Raw genomic sequence first — 19,063 nt, forward strand, 5'->3', positions numbered from 1 at the left:
GAAGATGTTTTGGAATGAGAAGTTTGAAAAGGGGCAAAGAAACTTTTCTTGTAGTACTAACATCTGAAGTTTTACTAATGTTTACTCAGAAGAATAAAGGTTGGCAGGTTTCTGGTACCATTTTAACAGTCTCTTCTTTATATACCACATGGCAACTGAAACCAAGTTCTTTCCAGTCTCATCTGTTGTGATCAACCAACTTACCATGCCATGAACTCAGATTTTTAAAGCTATTGAAAACAAGAGAAAAATTACAATGGGAAAAGGAACAAAACAGAAGAGAAAATCCTAAATAAATAAGGAAAATGTTTCCCCACTCACCAAATGCACAGAAAGAGGGAGAGCCAATAAATACTTGCACAAATGGAAACAATAACATATTACTGTGGGTAAATTACATATAGACCCCCTGTGTTTGCAATCAATTACATCTACTACCGTTGGGAAAAAAATCAATTACAGATACCCCTTACTGTTTCAGCAGAGCTGTCCATTTATAGCTTACAATTCTTAACAGTAAGGGGCATCTGTAACTGATTTTTTTTATAGGGTAGTAGATGTAATTGATTACAAACACAAGGGGTCTATATGTAATTTGCCTTATTACTGTTGCTAAATACTTAAGCAAATATAGGCAGCTAAATATGGAATACAACATTCAATACCAGTTGTGTTTGAAACAATACAATTCAACTTTTAACCAAGACAGTCCAATGTCACTGCAAAATAGTACAGAACAGAGGCAGTTTTATCTTTATTGCTGAAGGAAAAAATTTACAGGATTAACGTCCAGGCATTACTAGACGGCTCATTACAATCGGAAATTTCCCATCACTTCTTCACCTTCAACATGCTGAAGGTCAGCAGAGGAAGCAATCCAAATCAAAGAATATGGCACAAAGAATTGAATCATTAAAAAGTTACAGGAGACTATTACACAACTAATGCTACAGTTGATTCTGATCAAGCAGAGACTATTTCACAAAGAAAAGCTACTCTGAATTCTATTGAGCAGAGACTATTTCACAGAGAATGCTACTGTGAATTCTATTGAGCAGAGACTATTTCACAAATAATACTACTGTTAATTCCAATCGAGCAGCTACTGAATTCTATCGATTTGCTGGTTTAGTGGTCCACTTCCACACACTGAGTTCACCAGTTCCATCTCCAGTAAAGAAAAACTCAAGCCCTCCATCAGCTATTTGTATTGTCTGAATCTCTTCTCTGGAGAATATTCTCCCTCTTTCACTGAATCTAAACACAACATACAATGAGTATTGCAGTTAGCAGGCAATAAAGATTACTATAATTCATGGGTAGGATAAAGGAGGGGGAAGAAGAGTAAATATCTTTCTTTTAAATAATAAAAGAAGAAGAAGATATGCTAAGGCATGTAAAACTCACGACGGTAAGTCATAAATGTGAACTGTATTATTGCTGCACGAACACATCAGGACAGGTTTTGCTTGTGGATCATGCACTCCACAGAGAGTGAGCACACCCTGTAATAAAAGGAAAAACAAATCAACAACAAAAATTACTGTACCATAGAATGTTAAAATTGAAAAAGACTGATGTAAACATAGAAAAACAGAATATTCACAAAGAATTCAACACAATAGAACACCATGACAGTCAGATACTACCAGAGGTGAGGGTGGAGAATGAGAACAGCAGTGGAAGAGTGTAAACACACGAGCTGTTAAACCAGAAAACAACTGCACAAGCTTAAACAACCTCCAAGCAAGAAGTTTACATGCACTCCGTCACATTTCTATGCACCAACATAATAGCATAGTAGCAGAGGAAATCAAGGAAGAATAATTCTAACACATACCCAAAGAACCTAGCTAGCATTTCCAATTTGTTGGAGGTGACAACCAGCCTCACCCCACAAAATTTGACCTTGAAATTCATTCTACAATGTAATACCAGTGGTTTTGCCATGCACAAAAAGCACCACAGGAATTGGGTTCCATTTTCATAAACTAAAGGGTGTTCATTTGTATGGTAATGTAAAAGTGGGATACCCAACCCAACTTTTTCAAGACTGACAACTCCTAGTAGTCCAACACACACAAGACTTGTGATGAGACCAAGAAACACCAAAGCAAAACCTTTCAAACCCCCCCCCCCCCCCAAAAAAAAAAAAATCTATCTTTTTCTAAATGTGATTTGAATTTAAATTATCTATGGTAGACATACATGACAACTTCATACCGACCCCAAAACACGTTTCTACCTGATGAGAACTAGTGTTCACCAAAATAAAGAAGTATCAAATCCAAGCAGATTCCAACATAAAAGGCAGGTAGAGTATCAAAAGCAGAAAATGCAACAGTAAGTTAAACACCATGGCTTACATTTTCTTCACTCTGTGTGTGTATTACTTCCAAGTTGCCACTTTCTGTAGCTGCCCACACCTACACAAGTACAAAGGGTTCAATCAATAGCCATGATGCATGTACAACCATAAACAGCTACTCATTAAATGGATTGAAATGCCAATAGTAACTAAAATAAAAGGACAACACCACTGCCAGTTTGCATGCTTCCCTGTGTCTAGCTCTCTCCTCCCCTCTTTGAACTAAGATGTCTGCCTTATTGCAGTAGGAGAAAAAGAAGACATAGAGGTACTAGTGTATGCAAGACAGCTCTTCAAGGCAGGGAACTCAATACCAAAAAATAAAAATAGAAATGTTGGAACATAATAATACCTTTATTGTTTTATCAAGTGAAGCTGATAATAGAAATTGATCCCAACAAAGAACAGATGTCACAACTGATGAATGGCCTGTCAATGAATGTAAACATTGGAAAGTCTCTTTGTCCCAAACCTGAAAGTAATTCAATAGTTAGACCATAGACAAGCATTAGCGAACCTACCAGGAAAAATAAAAAGTAAGCAAATAATACAATTAACATAGTTAGAGAAAAATGAAGAATAATCAAAATAAAATAATTATTCATCCAATCTCAACAATTTTAGGTTGGCAAAAATGATTAGCAAGCTACCAAAAGCAAAATCTAAAACATACAATTCAAGGAAATAAACTATAATTGGGAATATAGTTTTTATTGGGCCTTCAAATAACAATTGTTGTTTTGCTGATATAGAAAGCACAAGTTGCTATGACCTATAAGATATAGTTTAAAAGTTAAGAGATTAGACACCATAGTATTATTAAATATCCCTAAAAAAATTCTTCATATAGGACAACAGACTTGAGGAGAGAAAATTTAACATTGACTACAATTGAATATTTGCAATATCTGCATCCATTCAGAATAGAAAAGTGATTGTTGCCAGAGTAACTTACCCTTATTGTATTGTCCATTGAGCCAGAGTACAGTCTACCTTCTCCAACAACTAATGTAACAACAGCAAGACTGTGACCCTCAAGTGATGCAATTGGTTGAAAGCAGTTGCTTGCCACATCACTTTTCCATGCTAATATTTTACCATCCTGTAGCAAATAAAAAGAAAGGTTAATATATGTTGGAACCAAAAAACAATGACGGAATGTTGGCTTAATGATCTCCATTTGCGATTGACATCAAACGGAGGTAGAAGAACGGGTAGGAGCAGACAATTAGCACAATTGAGGAGTGTTCATCTCTTTCCTAAAAACTCCAGCCAAATCAATGGGAAAGGACAAAATAAAAGATTACCTGGGTTCCGGCAAAAAGTATGCCATTCTCCTCAACAATGGAATATACTTGTCCAACTGGTCCTATAAGACTATGTTCAGAGCCAGTTTTGGTGTTCCACGCCTGAATGTCACCATTGCAAAACAATAAATTAAGAAGGAGAAAAGCATCAGTTGCCAGATAGTATATACTCAAACATGAAATTTATAAAAGAAAGACATGGGAAGAAACCCATCCAGGAAAATCAGATCACCTTAACAACATCTGGAATTCCAACCAAAAGCCATGGCCCTTTACTAGTTACACATCCAATTTCACCTCCCAAATTGACCTCAGCAGCACACTGAACAGAACAATGACATCCAACGTCACATAATACAGAGATATACAACAGATAAACATAAATATAGATGGATAGATAGAGATGCAGGTAAATGGCTAGATTAGAATAAACTAGAGAGACTATAATAATTAATCTAAAAATTAAATAATCACAATCACCTTTCCAGTGTGACAGTCCCAAGCCCTTACAGTTTTATCTTTACTCCCTGAATAAAGCTTGTCAGAACCAGACGGCAGAGTGATACCAGTAATAACCTGTTCAACCAGTGATGATTAGTGAAACCGAGACAACGAAAGCAAAAGCTTCATTCAACCTAAAAGATGAAGCAAAAACAAAATATGAAGAAAATGAAAGTACCTTCTGGTGCCCTTTAAGCTGCTTCAATAGTGTAAAAGAATCGCTGAGGAACCAAGTATGTGCATATTTGCACTTGCCTCCATTACTACAGTTTCCAGAGAGCCAATAATGGCAGACTTTATCTTGAGTTTCAGAAGGCACAGTAGCCGACTCGGCAACATGATTTTCCACTTGATTATTGGGATGAAGAGAAATACTATGACTCCTGTCTTGCTTTTTGGGAGGAATACCAACTCCATAAGCTCTGTTTTGCATTTGGGTAGGGACTGAACCGTGATTGTTGTCTTGATTTTTCGGAAGCACAACATCCCCATGAGTTTTGAGACCATTACTTGCAGTTTTCATTTTGGGTGGAACACCACCACCACCATAACTTTTGTCTTGCAGTGTGGAATTCCGGACCCAGGTGTTTCGCTTTGAAGAAATTTTATCGATAATGCCGGACTTCTGTGGCAATTCATCGTGAAGAAAAGGGCAAGGGTTCCTGTTACAACATCCCTTCAGCCAGAAACGACAGACTTTCTGGGGTTTGTGATATGGAGCACCCAACCTACTTGCGGCAGAGCCAACTGATATACCCATCACTACCATTGAAGATCAAGCCGAAACCCAAAATAGAAGACGCGAGACAGAAAGTAGAAAATCGAAGGACGCGAGACAGAAAGTAGAAAATCGAAGTCGTAAGTCGTAACCGAAACTAAAAGTAGAAGAAGCGTAGCTTGATCAAGAACTCTGATTGCTTCTCGAACTCAAAGGGAAAAAAACGATTGTGAGAGTGAAAGTAAAACCTCAGCTCCACTGGTGATCGAATTTGATTTTGAATTTTAAGTAAGAGTATCCCAACGGTATTAAGCCAATTAGAATTTCTTCCGGTTTGGTTTCAGAAATCCGGACCGATCAAACCTCAAACTCTCGTGACTCGTCAGGCACCTGATGGACCGGCTCCATATGTCTTTTGAGAAATTATAAAATGTAATTTCCTATTTTGATAAGTACTCAATTGAATATATTTAAGTATGTATTTTATTTTTGGTCAATAATTAATTAATGTTGGTGTTTATCAGGTTCTTTTTTCTTTTGGGTGAGGGAGGTCAAGGTGTATGGGATTCTCTGGTTGTCGAAACACTTGTAGTTCGCATGACTCTCGAGCGCACACCAGTGTCAACTCTCACACCTTATTTTAAAAACATTTTTAACTTCACGAACTCAACCTTTTTGGACGGTCACTACTCTTATACAGGATATTTTTCATCTTGTCATCCTGTTCTCTGAATGTCAGTTTCAACATATGCTTCAGAAAACTAACTTAGCTGTTGATGTCCTTGCTAAAACGGCTACTAAATCACAGTATAGATTTTTTTATGTGAATTCTCGATGTCATTTCTTTTTTTTGGTTTTGCTTTGTGATAATGTTAGACATAAAATACCACCAGATCAGATATTATCAAATTGTTTACCAAAAAAAAAAAAGATATTATCAAATTAATTTTTAACCGTGACAAAAAAAAATCATTTTATTTTCAATTTACAATTGATTGGCTCAAAATAGTGTATTAGCCCAACGAACAAAACAACCCGGTTCAACCTGAGCTGGGCAGCTGGGTTAATGTTAAGGCTTTCCGGTCCAGAAGGTAGAAAGACCCTTCCAAATGTGACCGTTCGTGTTATATTTTGAATTTGGAGTAATTTCAAGTTCGGGAACCCAATTCTCATCTCTTGAGTTTCCTTCCGACAACAGATCAAACATGAAGAGACAGAGAAGCTTTCTCTGCTCGATGTTGCAGACTCGAAGCGAAATTACGAATTCCACTTTCAAATTCAGGGGTTGCTTCAAGAAATTCAGTGCATTACTGGATGCTGTTGAGCTCTGTCAAAAAGATTTCTTGCCTGAGAAGAAACCAACTGGGTTCAAATATGGGAAAGCTAAGAAGAAGAAGAAGAAGAAGAAGATGAAGAAGAAGAAGCTTTCAAGGTGTACAATCTTCGATTCTCAAATTCCTAGGAAGAAGCGTTCTAACCTGATCATCGGTCCTGAGGTTCCAAAGTGTAACCATTTGGGCTTACCATGCTCCGATGTTGATTCGATCGTTGTGGTGGAGAAGGAAGAGATGGAGAAGCTTCCGAGGCAACAAATACTACACAAATCAAAATCTGGTATGACGGTTGGATTCAAACCTGAAATTCCTGATCTTAATCTGCCTCCACCGCCTTGTTGCGCTTAATCCTGTTGGGTTCTGAGGTTATGGTGCGGAAATTGCAAGAGCCATGAATTTTATTCTGAACTCTTGCTTTTCATTGAAGATATTAGGTTCTGTAGAATACAGGAATGTATTTTTGCTGTAGATTTTTTTAGTAAAAGATGGGTACTTCGATTTCAGGGTTTCAATTTGGAAGATTGAAACATGTAATTTTTGCGGTGTTGCTTTAATGGATGATTTTAGGCTTTGGAATACCAAATGTTTTTTTGATTATGAATGTTTGGAGATACTTTTTAGATTGAGATCGAGAAGCAGAGTTTAAAAAAAAAAAACACAAAAAAAAAAAAAAAAAAAAAAAAAAAAAAAAAAAAAAAAAACAAAAACCTTCCCTCCCCAAAACCCAAAAACAAAAAAAACAAAAACACCACCCCCCCCCCCCCCACACCCCCCCCCAAACCAAACAAAAAAAAAAAAGAAAAAGAAGATTTTTTTTTTTTTTTTTTTTTTTTTAATTTTAAAAAAAAAATTTTATTTTTAAAAAAAAAAAAAAAAAAAAAAAAAAAAAAAAAAAAAAAAAAAAAGGAAAGAAAATATAAATAAAAATAAAAAAAAAAAAGCTTTTTTTTTTTTTTTTTTTTTTTTTTTAAATTTAAAAAAAAGAGGGAAAAAAAAAACCCCCCCAAAAAAAAAAAAAATTTCTCCCTTTTTTTTTTTTTTTTTTTTTTTTTTTTTTCAACAAATTTTTTTTGAGCCCCCCCCAGAAGAAGCTAAAGAAGCCAAGCCCTTACCCACGGAACCGAATGATTAAACAAATCACCCAAATGAACAAAATAAACCAAGATCTTGTGCAATATAAATTGAAAGACAATCACAAAGCAAATAAACAACAAACCACCACAAGAATGAAAATGAAATGCAAACAACACACAAGAATTTTACGTGGTTCACTAATCCGAAATATTCGAGATTAGCTACATCCACGGGGAGGGATTTCACTATTTTAATCTTCAAAATAGTACAAGATTTGAGTGTGATACAATGTTACCTCAACCGGTCACATAACCTCTCAAAGCTCCTTAGAATACCCTTCCACCTTAAGCTTTTGAAGAAAACCCTTCAATCCAAGCTCAAGCTTCAATGGAGATGTAATGGAGAAGAACACAAGAGAGAAGAAACACTTTTCTTGCAAAACCACAAGAAGAAGAAGACTCACCAAAGCTAATCCCGTTTTTGGACAAAACCCACTTTAGAAGTCACTAGAAACTCACTTTTTCTCTCTCCATTTACCTCTCCCAAGGCCCTCTTAATGATACCAAACACCTACCCATGTTTAACACTAAGTGGGACCCACCAAATTCAAATTTTGAATTCAAACAAAAGATAAAGTGATTTTCATCACTAAACCCAACAATCTCCACCTTGATGGAAATCACTTACTTGTCATGTTTCTTGAAACCAAGAGATGATAGACTCCAATTCAACTTCTCTCCTTGGACAACTTTGGTAAGCATATCCGCCACATTCTCATTTGTTCCAACTTTTAACAATTGGATCCTTCCGTCTTCAATGACTTCTCGAATGTAATGATATTGTACCAATATATGTTTTGTCCTCTTGTGATGTACCGGGTTCTTGGCCAAGTAAATTGCACTCATATTATCACAAAACAAATGCATACCTTTTGATTCAATGCCAATCTCACCCATCAAACCTTGAAGCCACACCGCTTCTTTACAAGCTTCGGTTGCCGCCATATATTCCGCTTCGGTAGTTGATAATGCCACCGTTGCTTGAAGCTTAGACATCCAACTTATTGGACCATTTCCATACTTGAAAACATACCCCATTGTAGATCGCCCCTTATCACGATCATCACAATAACTAGCATCCACATAGCCTTGAACTTGCTCTCCACCTTTGCTAAATGTGATAGAGTAGTCACTTGTGCCTCTCAAATATCTAAGCACCCATTTTGCCGCCTCCCAATGCTTCTTTCCAGGACTTGCCATAAACCTACTCAACACACCAACCGCATGAGCAATATCCGGCCTAGTGCACACCATTAGAAACATCAAGCTCCCAACTAAACTTGCATAAGGGTATCTAGACATCTTGGTCTTTTCATCTTCCGTATTTGGGCTATCATTGGAAGATAATTTGAAATGTGATCCCAATGGAGTTGAAACCGCCTTTTCTTTACACTTGCCAAACTTCTCAAGAATTTTCTTCACAAAAGACTTTTGTGAAAGTGATAAAGTCCCATTCATTCTATCTCTTTGAATCTCAACTCCAAGAATTTGTTTGGCTTGACCAAGATCCTTCATTTCAAACCTCTTGCTCAAACATCCTTTGAGCTCTTCAATTTTAGCTTTATCCTTGGACACCAAGAGCATGTCATCCACATATAAAACTAAAATCACATATGAACCATCATCAAAGAACTTAATGTATAAACAATGATCATATTCACTTCTTTTGTAACCAAGACTTAAAATGAAAGAGTCAAAAGTTTTGTACCATTGTCTTGAAGCTTGTTTAAGTCCATATAAGGACTTCTTCAACTTGCACACGAGCTTCCCTTTGCCTTTCTCAACAAATCCTTCCGGTTGCCTCATGTACACCTCTTCAAGAAGATCACCATGTAAAAACGCTGTTTTTACATCCATTTGTTCAAGCTCCAAGTTATGCATGGCAACAAGTCCAAGCACCAATCTAATAGTCACCAACTTCACAACCGGGGAAAAGACTTCAAAGAAATCTATACCTTCTTTTTGTGCAAAGCCTTGGGCAACAAGCCTTGCCCTATACCTTTCCACCTTGCCATTCACCCCTCTCTTGAGTTTGTACACCCATTTACAACCAATGGCTTTTCTTCCCTTTGGCAATTCCACCAAATCCCATGTCTTGTTCTTTTGAAGTGCTTGAAACTCTTCATTCATTGCATCCTTCCAATGCTTTGCATCATCCGCATTGATGGCGTCAAGAAATGTACTTGGTTCTTCATTTAAAGCCACCAAAGCTCTAAGAGTATTTGGATCAACACAATCCTTGTACCTTTCCGGCAAACGAGTTTGTCTTATTGGCCTTCCTCCCAAAGGTACCACAATTTCTTCTTCAACACCAACCGGTGTTTCTTCTTGAATTTCTCCTTGTACATCTTGATTATCAAGATCCATAACATCTTCATCATGAGCATCCTCATTTGAAGAACTTGTAGGTTGCATATGAAATTCATGGGTATCCTCAATAATTGATTTTTCTTCATCACATTTCTTTTCCACCCCCTTAATCAACATAGAGGATTCATCAAAATGTACATCACGACTTATGATAATCTTATGGGTACTTGGATCCCATAACCGATACCCCTTCACATTCTATTCTTAGCATATCCTACAAAAATGCACTTCTTGGATTTTGGATCAAGTTTGCTCCTTTGACAATTTGGAATCAAAGCATATGCATCACATCCAAAAATTTTCAAATCCGAATAATCACAAGGAGTTCCATGCCATACCTCATTTGGAGTCTTTCCACCCAAAGTCATTGAAGGAGACCTATTCACAAGATAGCATGCCGTCAACACCGCTTCGGCCCACAATTCTTTCTCCAAGTTTGCATTGCTAAGCATAGCCCGAACCCTCTCCATCAATGTTCTATTCATGTGTTCCGCCACTCCATTTTGTTGTGGAGTATGCACAACCGTATGATGCCATACAATTCCTACTTCCTTGCAAAAATTACCAAATTCATTATTTGCATATTCCATTCCATTATCCGTCCTCAAAACTTTGATGCTCCTACCGGTTGTTTTCTCCACCTCAACCTTGAAGTTCTTGAATGCCATTAACACATCACTCTTTGACTTGAGAATTGTCACCCATACTTTCCTTGAAAAATCATCAATGAAAGTAACAAAGTATTGAGCACCACCATAAGACATATCCGGTGATGGACCCCAAACATCCGAGTGAATATAATCAACAATCCCTTTACTTGTGTGCATACCCGCTTTAAAAGCCCTTCTATGATGCTTCCCATAGACACAATGCTCACAAAATTCCTTCTCTAAAAAATTCAGATTTGGGATAAGTTTCTTTTCCATCAAAACTTTCATACCTTTTTCACTCATGTGCCCAAGTCTTCGATGCCACAACCTAAGAGAAACATCTCCTTTGTCAACCACCACATTTGCAACATCATCAACAATGGAACTACCCAACAACTTGTACAAGAGACCAACCCGGATTCCCTTCATGATAACAAGAGCACCTCTTGAAACTTTGAGGTACTCCATCTCCTCCGGAAAATTTACAACCTTCCTTCTCCAAAGTAGATAAAGAAATCAAACCTTTTGTCATATCCGGAACATGTCTAACATTTTCAAGTGTGCGAACAATACCATCAAACATCTTCAAGTGTACCGATCCAATGCCAAGTGTTCTACTAGATGAGTTATTCCCCATTTTCACCAATCCTCCTTCACATGGCTCATATGTGCTAAACCAAGATTTGTGTGGGCACATATGATGTGTAGCACCGGTGTCAAGAACCCAATTTTGGTGAAATTCAGAATTGCAACCCACTATCAACACTTCATCTTCGATAACACTAGATGTGGTAGCCACAACTTGATTTGCCTCCTTAGATTGTTCACCAACAATCTCTTTACCTTTTTCATTTCCCGAATTAAAACCATTTTTCTTTCTTTTGGAACAATTCTTTTTAAGATGTCCACTCTCTCCACAAAACCAACAATTATACTTGCCATTATGCCCCTTGGATTTAGAACGATGTCTTGACTTGCTTCTTGAAGAACCCTTTGAAGAATCATGACGTTCTTTGCTTCTACCCCTTGTCATATTAGCTTCCGAACCCACCTCCATAGAACTTCCCAACGAAGCCTTTTTTCGGAGTTCATCGGCAAGTAATGTACTACAAACCGAATCAAAGTCAAGAGAATCCCCCTTACTACAACATAGGGTCGTTACTAAATGATCATAAGATTCCGGTAGAGTGCAAAGTAAAATCACCGCCTTGTCTTCATCCTTCATCTTTTCTTCAACACTTTCCAATTGACAAAGTATATTGTTGAACTCATTCAAATGATTAGAAATATTTGAACCATCCTTCATTCTACAAGAAAATAATTTTCTCTTCAAGAAAATTCTATTTGTGAGAGACTTTGTTTGGTAGATGCTTTCCAACCTTGACCACAAATCCGCCGCCGATTTTTCATGTGCAATATTAAACAAAACTTCATTGGACAAGCTCAACCGAATAGTAGACATGGCTTTGAGATCCATCTCTTCCCAATCATCATCTTTCATTCCCTCCGGTTTCTTTTCATTTCCCAACAATGCTTTGTGACAACCATTTTGAATCAACAAATCTTTCATCTTCATTTTCCATAATTCAAAATTTGTCTTTCCATCAAATGGCTCCACCCTAAATGTATGAGCACTCATTGTCTTCAAAATAAATGCACAAAGCCTATGCTCTGATACCAATTGTAGAAGACAAGACCTTATCCACGGAACCGAATGATTAAACAAATCACCCAAATGAACAAAATAAACCAAGATCTTGTGCAATATAAATTGAAAGACAATCACAAAGCAAATAAACAACAAACCACCACAAGAATGAAAATGAAATGCAAACAACACACAAGAATTTTACGTGGTTCACTAATCCGAAATATTCGAGATTAGCTACATCCACGGGGAGGGATTTCACTATTTTAATCTTCAAAATAGTACAAGATTTGAGTGTGATACAATGTTACCTCAACCGGTCACATAACCTCTCAAAGCTCCTTAGAATACCCTTCCACCTTAAGCTTTTGAAGAAAACCCTTCAATCCAAGCTCAAGCTTCAATGGAGATGCAATGGAGAAGAACACAAGAGAGAAGAAACACTTTTCTTGCAAAACCACAAGAAGAAGAAGACTCACCAAAGCTAATCCCGTTTTTGGACAAAACCCACTTTAGAAGTCACTAGAAACTCACTTTTTCTCTCTCCATTTACCTCTCCCAAGGCCCTCTTAATGATACCAAACACCTACCCATGTTTAACACTAAGTGGGACCCACCAAATTCAAATTTTGAATTCAAACAAAAGATAAAGTGATTTTCATCACTAAACCCAACCCACCAAAACCAAATGAGTGGGTTTTTTTTTTTTTTTACTACCTTTTTTTTTTTTTTTTTTTTTCAAAAAAGAAGGAAAACAACGGGGCAACAGAACCCCCCCCCCCCCCCTCTTTTTTTTTTTTTTTTTAAAGGGAAAATTAGATGATTACAACTATTGAATTAACGATTACTATTAATTTTGAGCTTGACTTTACAAAAGTAGCCGAAACACTGTCAGTTAAATCATCCAATGATAATTTTTCCCCACTTGCCTATGAACTTTTTTTCCCTTTCAACTTGCAATAACCTCTACCTATTGCTCATATCCCTAACCTGGTTCAGGCTCCACATTCTTTTTTCCCCCCTCTTGTTTTCCTAATAACTGATGACCGTTCCAAGCTTCACCACCTGGTTTTTTCGCAGACAACTGATGACTCCACTTCGAATTGGAATATGGATGATTAACTCAATCAGAGGGTTTTTCTCAAGAACGGTAAACCTAGACTAATTGAAAATTTAGTTGGGTATGTTGGATTTCATTTAATTAAATAAATAAATATTAAAGCTTTTAACTTCTCCTGATTATGATGTGACCTAAATATTCTTTAGAATTACAACGTAATTTAAGGTAACTGCATTGGCGTGGAGGTGTTTGATGGAAACACCGATTCTGCGGGGCTCATTACGGAACCTGCATTCTGAAAAGTAAACTCTCAAAGTTACTGTGATTTTTTGGTCCCCGATTTTGTTAGCAAGATTATTCCCGTCTCTCCATCTTTGCTACAGAAAACTAGAAGATTTGGATTTCTTCAACATAGCAAACGACAATCTTCTTAGAGAAGAACTTGCAAACGACTTTCAGAAACAAGTTTTCATGGCAGGAGGTAAGTACATTATCCTGTTTTCCGCATAATTAGTTAGGTTCTTGAGATTCAATATTAAGTAAAGTTTGATTACTCTATTTGATTAGTAGTTCTAACATTTGGCATCAGAGCCAAGGTTTTTCCTTTGCCTGGAACTGTTTCTAAATTTTCTGTGAATGATCTATGATGCTTTAGATTTTTAGATTTTGATGTCTGGTCTATTAATCCTTTATAGAAGTTGTTTTTAAAATTTGTGGGAAATTTTTCGTATCCATTGGAAGTCTTAGATGTTGAAAATTTCAAAATTTGTGAGTTTTGGACGTTCCTGGATCCCATTTCCAATGACGGAAGGTTGTTTTACGTCAAGACGGTGCGGTGCGCCTTCTAATAGCAAAAGGCGTGCGTGTCGTTTGGGTGAGATGGCACACCGTTTGGTTCAGACGGTGCACCCTGTCACTATGATTAATCACAGAGGGCAGGCAGATTAGTCTGTCTGCTAGACAGTGCACCTTTTGGTTCAGATGGTGAGCCATCTGGTTTAGACGGCAGTCCGTCTGGTGGTTGTTTTTGCCAATTTTGAGCTCAAAAACATGCGTTTTTTTTGCTCTTTTGGGGATGAAATGTTATATTAAAAAAAATATATTTGAATAATTTGGATTAACTACAACATCTTCATTATAAAAAATATGTTCATATGTAGTGATTATTTTTTAGATCACACATGAATGAAAATGACATTGAATTCTAGTTGTGTGTGGAGACATGATATTTTACCCACAGGAAATATTGTTTCTTCATATACGATTAGAATGAAATATGAAGTTGTTGTAATTTCTTAAGTAGCCCACAGGTATTGAGAAATTTCAATAACTTTATAGTTTCATCAATTTATAGATAAAATCATTATATGTAAGATCTTTGGCCATAAGGAGATTTTATGATATGGGATTTTATGTATTTGTATTAGTATACATTGGTAGACTAATAATTATGTTTGATGGGTTGTGCTTCTAAAATTTTTATAATAAGCATATTTGTTGATTCATTTGCAGTAGAATAAAAGGTTGTTTTCTCTAATCATGATGTTCCTCTACTTACTGGAGACAACTATACTAGTTGGAAAGAGTCTGTGCTACTGAACTTGGCTACCATGACATGAATTATGCCATTCGCAGGGTAATGCCTTTGGTACCTACTGAATCTAGTACTAATGCAGAGATTGAGATATACGAACGATAGGAGCGATCCAATCGTTTGAGTATGATGTTCATCAAGTCTCGTATTATGCCTAGCATCTGTAGGTCCATTCCTGAATGTGAAAAGGTCAAGGATTTCCTAGATGCCATTGATGCTCAATTCTTGACCTCTGACAAGGCAGTGGGTGGTATGCTCATTAGTAAGTTGGCTTCAGCTAGACTCATGACTGTTAGAGGGGTGCGTGAGCACATTATGCAGATCAAAGATATCTTTGCCCAATTCAAGGCACTGAAGATGGTGATTTCTGATGACTTCATTGTGCATTTTGTCTTGTAGACTCTTCCTAAGCAATATGCTCCATTTAAGATCTCCTATGACACACTTAAGGATAGGTGGTCAGTCAATGAATGTCTGACCATGTGTGTTCAGGAGGAGGGGCGTTTATTGCTGGAGATGGGAGAGTTTGTGAATTTGGCTAGTGGTCCCAATTCGAACCAACCAACTTCCAAAATGAAATGGAAGGGAAAATGAAAGTTGCATAGTGTCAAGTCCACTATGAAGAAGGACAATCTTAAGTGTTTCTTCTGAAAGAAGAAGGGGCACATGAGGAAGAAGGATTGTCCTAAGATGCAGGCATGGATGGAGAAGCATGGTAATCTCCTCTCTCTTGTGTATTTTGAATCTAATGTTTGTGTTTCACATAATGACCGCTAGATTGATTCTGGTTCTATAATCCATGTGTCTAATACCTTGCAGGGTCGAAGGAAACCGGTGGGAAGTGAATGTTGCATCTATTCTGGAAACCAGATGCCTTCTAGAGTTGAATTTATTGGAACAGTTAGATTAATGTTGAATTTAGGACATATTTTATTTTTAGACCAGACTTTTTATATTCATGATTTTTCCAGGAATTTAATTTATATATCTAAACTAGGGGTGTAAATGGATAACCGAAATTTGCTTTCGAATTCGCATCCGCATCCGTTTTACCCGTCCAATTATTAATAGGATGCGGATATGGTATACCCCTTTCTTACCGATTATTATCCGTCCGATAAAATTATCCGATTAAGTTACTTATTGAGATTTATTATTCTTATTTTTATAAATTTTACCTATGATTTGTGACTATTTTTCTAAAATTTCTACTAAAATAGCTACCAAAGTTGTTAAATTCTTAAATTTCAAACCTAGCCCTCACAAATAAAAAGGTAAAGATGTAAATAGGTAGTCGAAAACTTGTATTCAATCTATATTCATGCCCATTTAGAAGAATCTACTTAAGAAAATAACTATCCGATTATCATCCGAATCCGACAGAATCCGTCCAAAAACCGATAAGATATTATCCGAACCCGTCTGAATATAATAGGATGCGGATATGGATATACCACTATCCGATCCGAATCTGGTCCATTTACACCCCTAATCTAAACTAGTACTTTTGGGATACAATTTCAACTTTGCTATGAATTCATTTAAGTTATTTAAGAATTCTGATGTTCCATATAGTTTAACTGCTTCCCAGGATACAATAGGTATTAAACGTAGTATTGTAAGTGAAACATCTTCACTCTTATGGCATAGGAGACTAGGTCAAGTCTCTATTAATAGAGTTAAAAGATCATTAAACGTTGGAGTTCTAGAAACTCTTAATTTTACTGATTTTGAGACTTGCTTAGACTGCATCAAGGGAAAGCAGATTAACAAGTCTAAGAAGGGTGCCAATATGAGTTCAGAAACATTAGAAATTATATACACTGATATATGTTGCCCTGACATGAGCTTAAGTAGTTAGAAATATTTTATTACATTTATCGATGATCACACTAGATTTATATATCTCTATTTGCTTCATAATAAGAACGAAGCATTGAACGTTTTTAAGATATACAAAGCAGAGGTAGAGAAACAATGTGGTAAACAAATTAAAATAGTGAGATTAGATAGGGGTGGTGAACATTATGGTAGATACACAGGTGATGGACAAACACTTGGACCTTTTGTTGTATTTCTCCAAGAGCAAGGTATAGTTGCACAATACATCTTGCCTGGCACACTATCACAGAATGGTGTTGCATAAAGGAGAAATAGGAAATTGTTGGATATAGTGAGGAGTATGATGAGTAACTCCAAACTGCCTCCTTCTTTATGGATTGAAGCTCTTAAAACAACAGCACATATTATAAACAGAGTTCTAATCAAGGCGGTTCCTAAAACGCCATTTGAGTTATGGAAGAGTTGGAAACCAGTTTAAGACATTTACGCATTTGGGGTTGTCTAGATGAAGTAAGAGTATATAATCCACATGAGAAGAAGTTAGATCCAAGAACCTTAAGTGCAAATTTCGTTGAATATTCTGAAAAGTCCAAGGATTATAGGTTTTACTGTCCGAATCATTCTAGTAGGTTTGTTGAGTCAAGAAATGCGAAATTTCTTGAGAATGATGTGATTAGTGGGAGTGATCGCCTCAAAGACTTGGACTTTGATAAAAGAGATAATGCGGTTGGTGCTCCTTCATTGAGTGGAATACTGGTTGTTCGCCCTAGTTGGATGGACATTGAGAGACAAGTGACTCGAAACCCACGTCTTGCTGAAATTGCTATGAAATTGTTATCTTTTATTTCTTAGATATAATTGTGTTAAGGACATTTCAATTGTAATATTTGCATTATATTGGGTTGTTTAGGTTAATTTTTAAAATTCCCCATCCCTCCGATCCCAAAAGTGTAATTCCTGTTTGGAAGATCACGTGGATTGCGCTTCAGGTATGTCCTAAACCCTCTCCTTTGCTATAGTTATTTTCTTTTAATTTTATTATTTTGATATTTTTTCTGTGTATGCATGGTCGCCGATCCCTAAATCCTGAGTTGACCCCGCTTGACTTAGAGTTAGAACAGATCTTGGCCACCCTTAGAAGGCAAAGAACCACGGCAAACAATGAGCCTCCAATGAGGCCCTTGAGTGAGCATTTCATTCCTACGACATATACTCCAGTTTCTTGTATTAAGTTGCCTGACATAGAGGCGGCTCAATATGGGATCAAGTCTAGTGTGATTCAAATGCTACCATCTTTTTATGGACTTTCCAATGAATAGCCTTATAAGCACTTAGATGAGTTTTTAGAGGTGTCCTCCACAATTAAAATTCAAAACCTCTCGGTTGATGCTTCATTTTTTGGACAATGTCAAAATTTCTACTTGTGCAAAAATGCAACAGGAGTTCCTTAAAAAGTTTTTCCCCATTGGTCGTACCAATAGAATTAGGAGAGCGATAACGAGTTTCTCCCAACAAGAAGGAAACAATTTCATGAGGCCTGGGAAAGACTAAAAGAATTACTTAGAAAGTGCCCCCACCATGCTATTCCTAAATGGCAATTGGTTCAATGCTTTTATGATGGCCTTAGAGACCGATATAGGCAAATGGTTGATTCTTCTTGTGGAAGGACTTTCATGCACGAGAATGAGAATGAAGCATGAGAACTTCTTGAGACCCTTAGTGAAAACTCCTAACATCATGCCTCAACAGCTAAAACTAAAATTCTATCCATCGGGCAACCAAAGAGGAGTGGTCTCTATGAGATCAACCCTACCATTGAGATGAGCACTAAGGTTGACTTGCTATCAAAGAAATTGGACTATCTCTTGTCATTAGGACAACAAACCCCATCTCCACTTCTTACGAGTGTCTCTCCACCTAATCAGATTGAAGCATGTGCTTTATGTTCTAACCTATCCCATCATGTCACTAATTGCTATTTGGTTACACAATACCTTGATGAGTTTGTTAAGGAGCATGCACATTTGGCCTAAAGAATTTCTAAACTGGGCAATGATCCATATTCCAATACCTACAACCCAGGATGGCGAAACCACCCTAATTTTTCATGGCAAAACTCAATGCCCAGTCCCTCTAATCAAATACCTTATAAGTTACCTCCATTTAATATGCAACAAAATGCCTATAAGAATGAGGAACCATCATCTCTACAACCCTCACAGGATTCATTATTTGAAGATAAGGTACTAAAGACACTTAGTGGACTAGACCAGTTACCTAGTCAACCAATAGGTACCCCTAATTATCAAATTGGGTCTAGGAAAGAACAAGTCCAACCAGTCTCTGTTGTGACATGTAGTGGGAAGGAATATTATGCCCCTTTGCCTACTCCTAAGCCATTGCCTATTGATTTTGAGAGTCGAGAAGAGGTTGATTTGACCCATGAGAATGGTGATGATGCACATAAGCCTAGTAAAGAGACACCACCTGTGATTATTCTCCATCAATTTTTTCGTAAGGTGTTGCACATTCCAATTG

At 36.9% G+C, this 19,063-nt stretch overlaps 1 protein-coding gene and 1 non-coding gene across 2 annotated transcripts; both read right to left on the reverse strand.

Annotated features, from left to right (window-relative positions):
• Positions 1 to 813: 813 nt before the first annotated feature.
• LOC149015977 (zinc finger CCCH domain-containing protein 48-like) lies at positions 814 to 5,141 on the reverse strand. Its single transcript, XM_089156040.1, has 9 exons — positions 4,355 to 5,141; positions 4,156 to 4,251; positions 3,908 to 3,997; positions 3,676 to 3,777; positions 3,324 to 3,470; positions 2,721 to 2,840; positions 2,367 to 2,426; positions 1,408 to 1,505; positions 814 to 1,257 (listed from the first exon to the last, which is right to left on the reverse strand). Exons 1-9 carry the CDS (start codon positions 4,943 to 4,945, stop codon positions 1,113 to 1,115), a joined length of 1,449 nt encoding a protein of 482 aa, XP_089012166.1. The 5' UTR covers positions 4,946 to 5,141; the 3' UTR covers positions 814 to 1,112.
• A 12,863-nt stretch (positions 5,142 to 18,004) lies between these two features.
• On the reverse strand, positions 18,005 to 18,110 carry LOC149015978 (small nucleolar RNA R71). Its single transcript, XR_016173782.1, has one exon. It is a non-coding gene; the product is annotated as a small nucleolar RNA R71 (small nucleolar RNA).
• Between the last annotated feature and the right edge of the window lie 953 nt (positions 18,111 to 19,063).

This window comes from Hakea prostrata, chromosome 5 (assembly GCF_041222555.1).
Source record: "Hakea prostrata isolate BN-2017 chromosome 5, UWA_Hpros_2, whole genome shotgun sequence".
NCBI lineage: Eukaryota > Viridiplantae > Streptophyta > Magnoliopsida > Proteales > Proteaceae > Hakea > Hakea prostrata.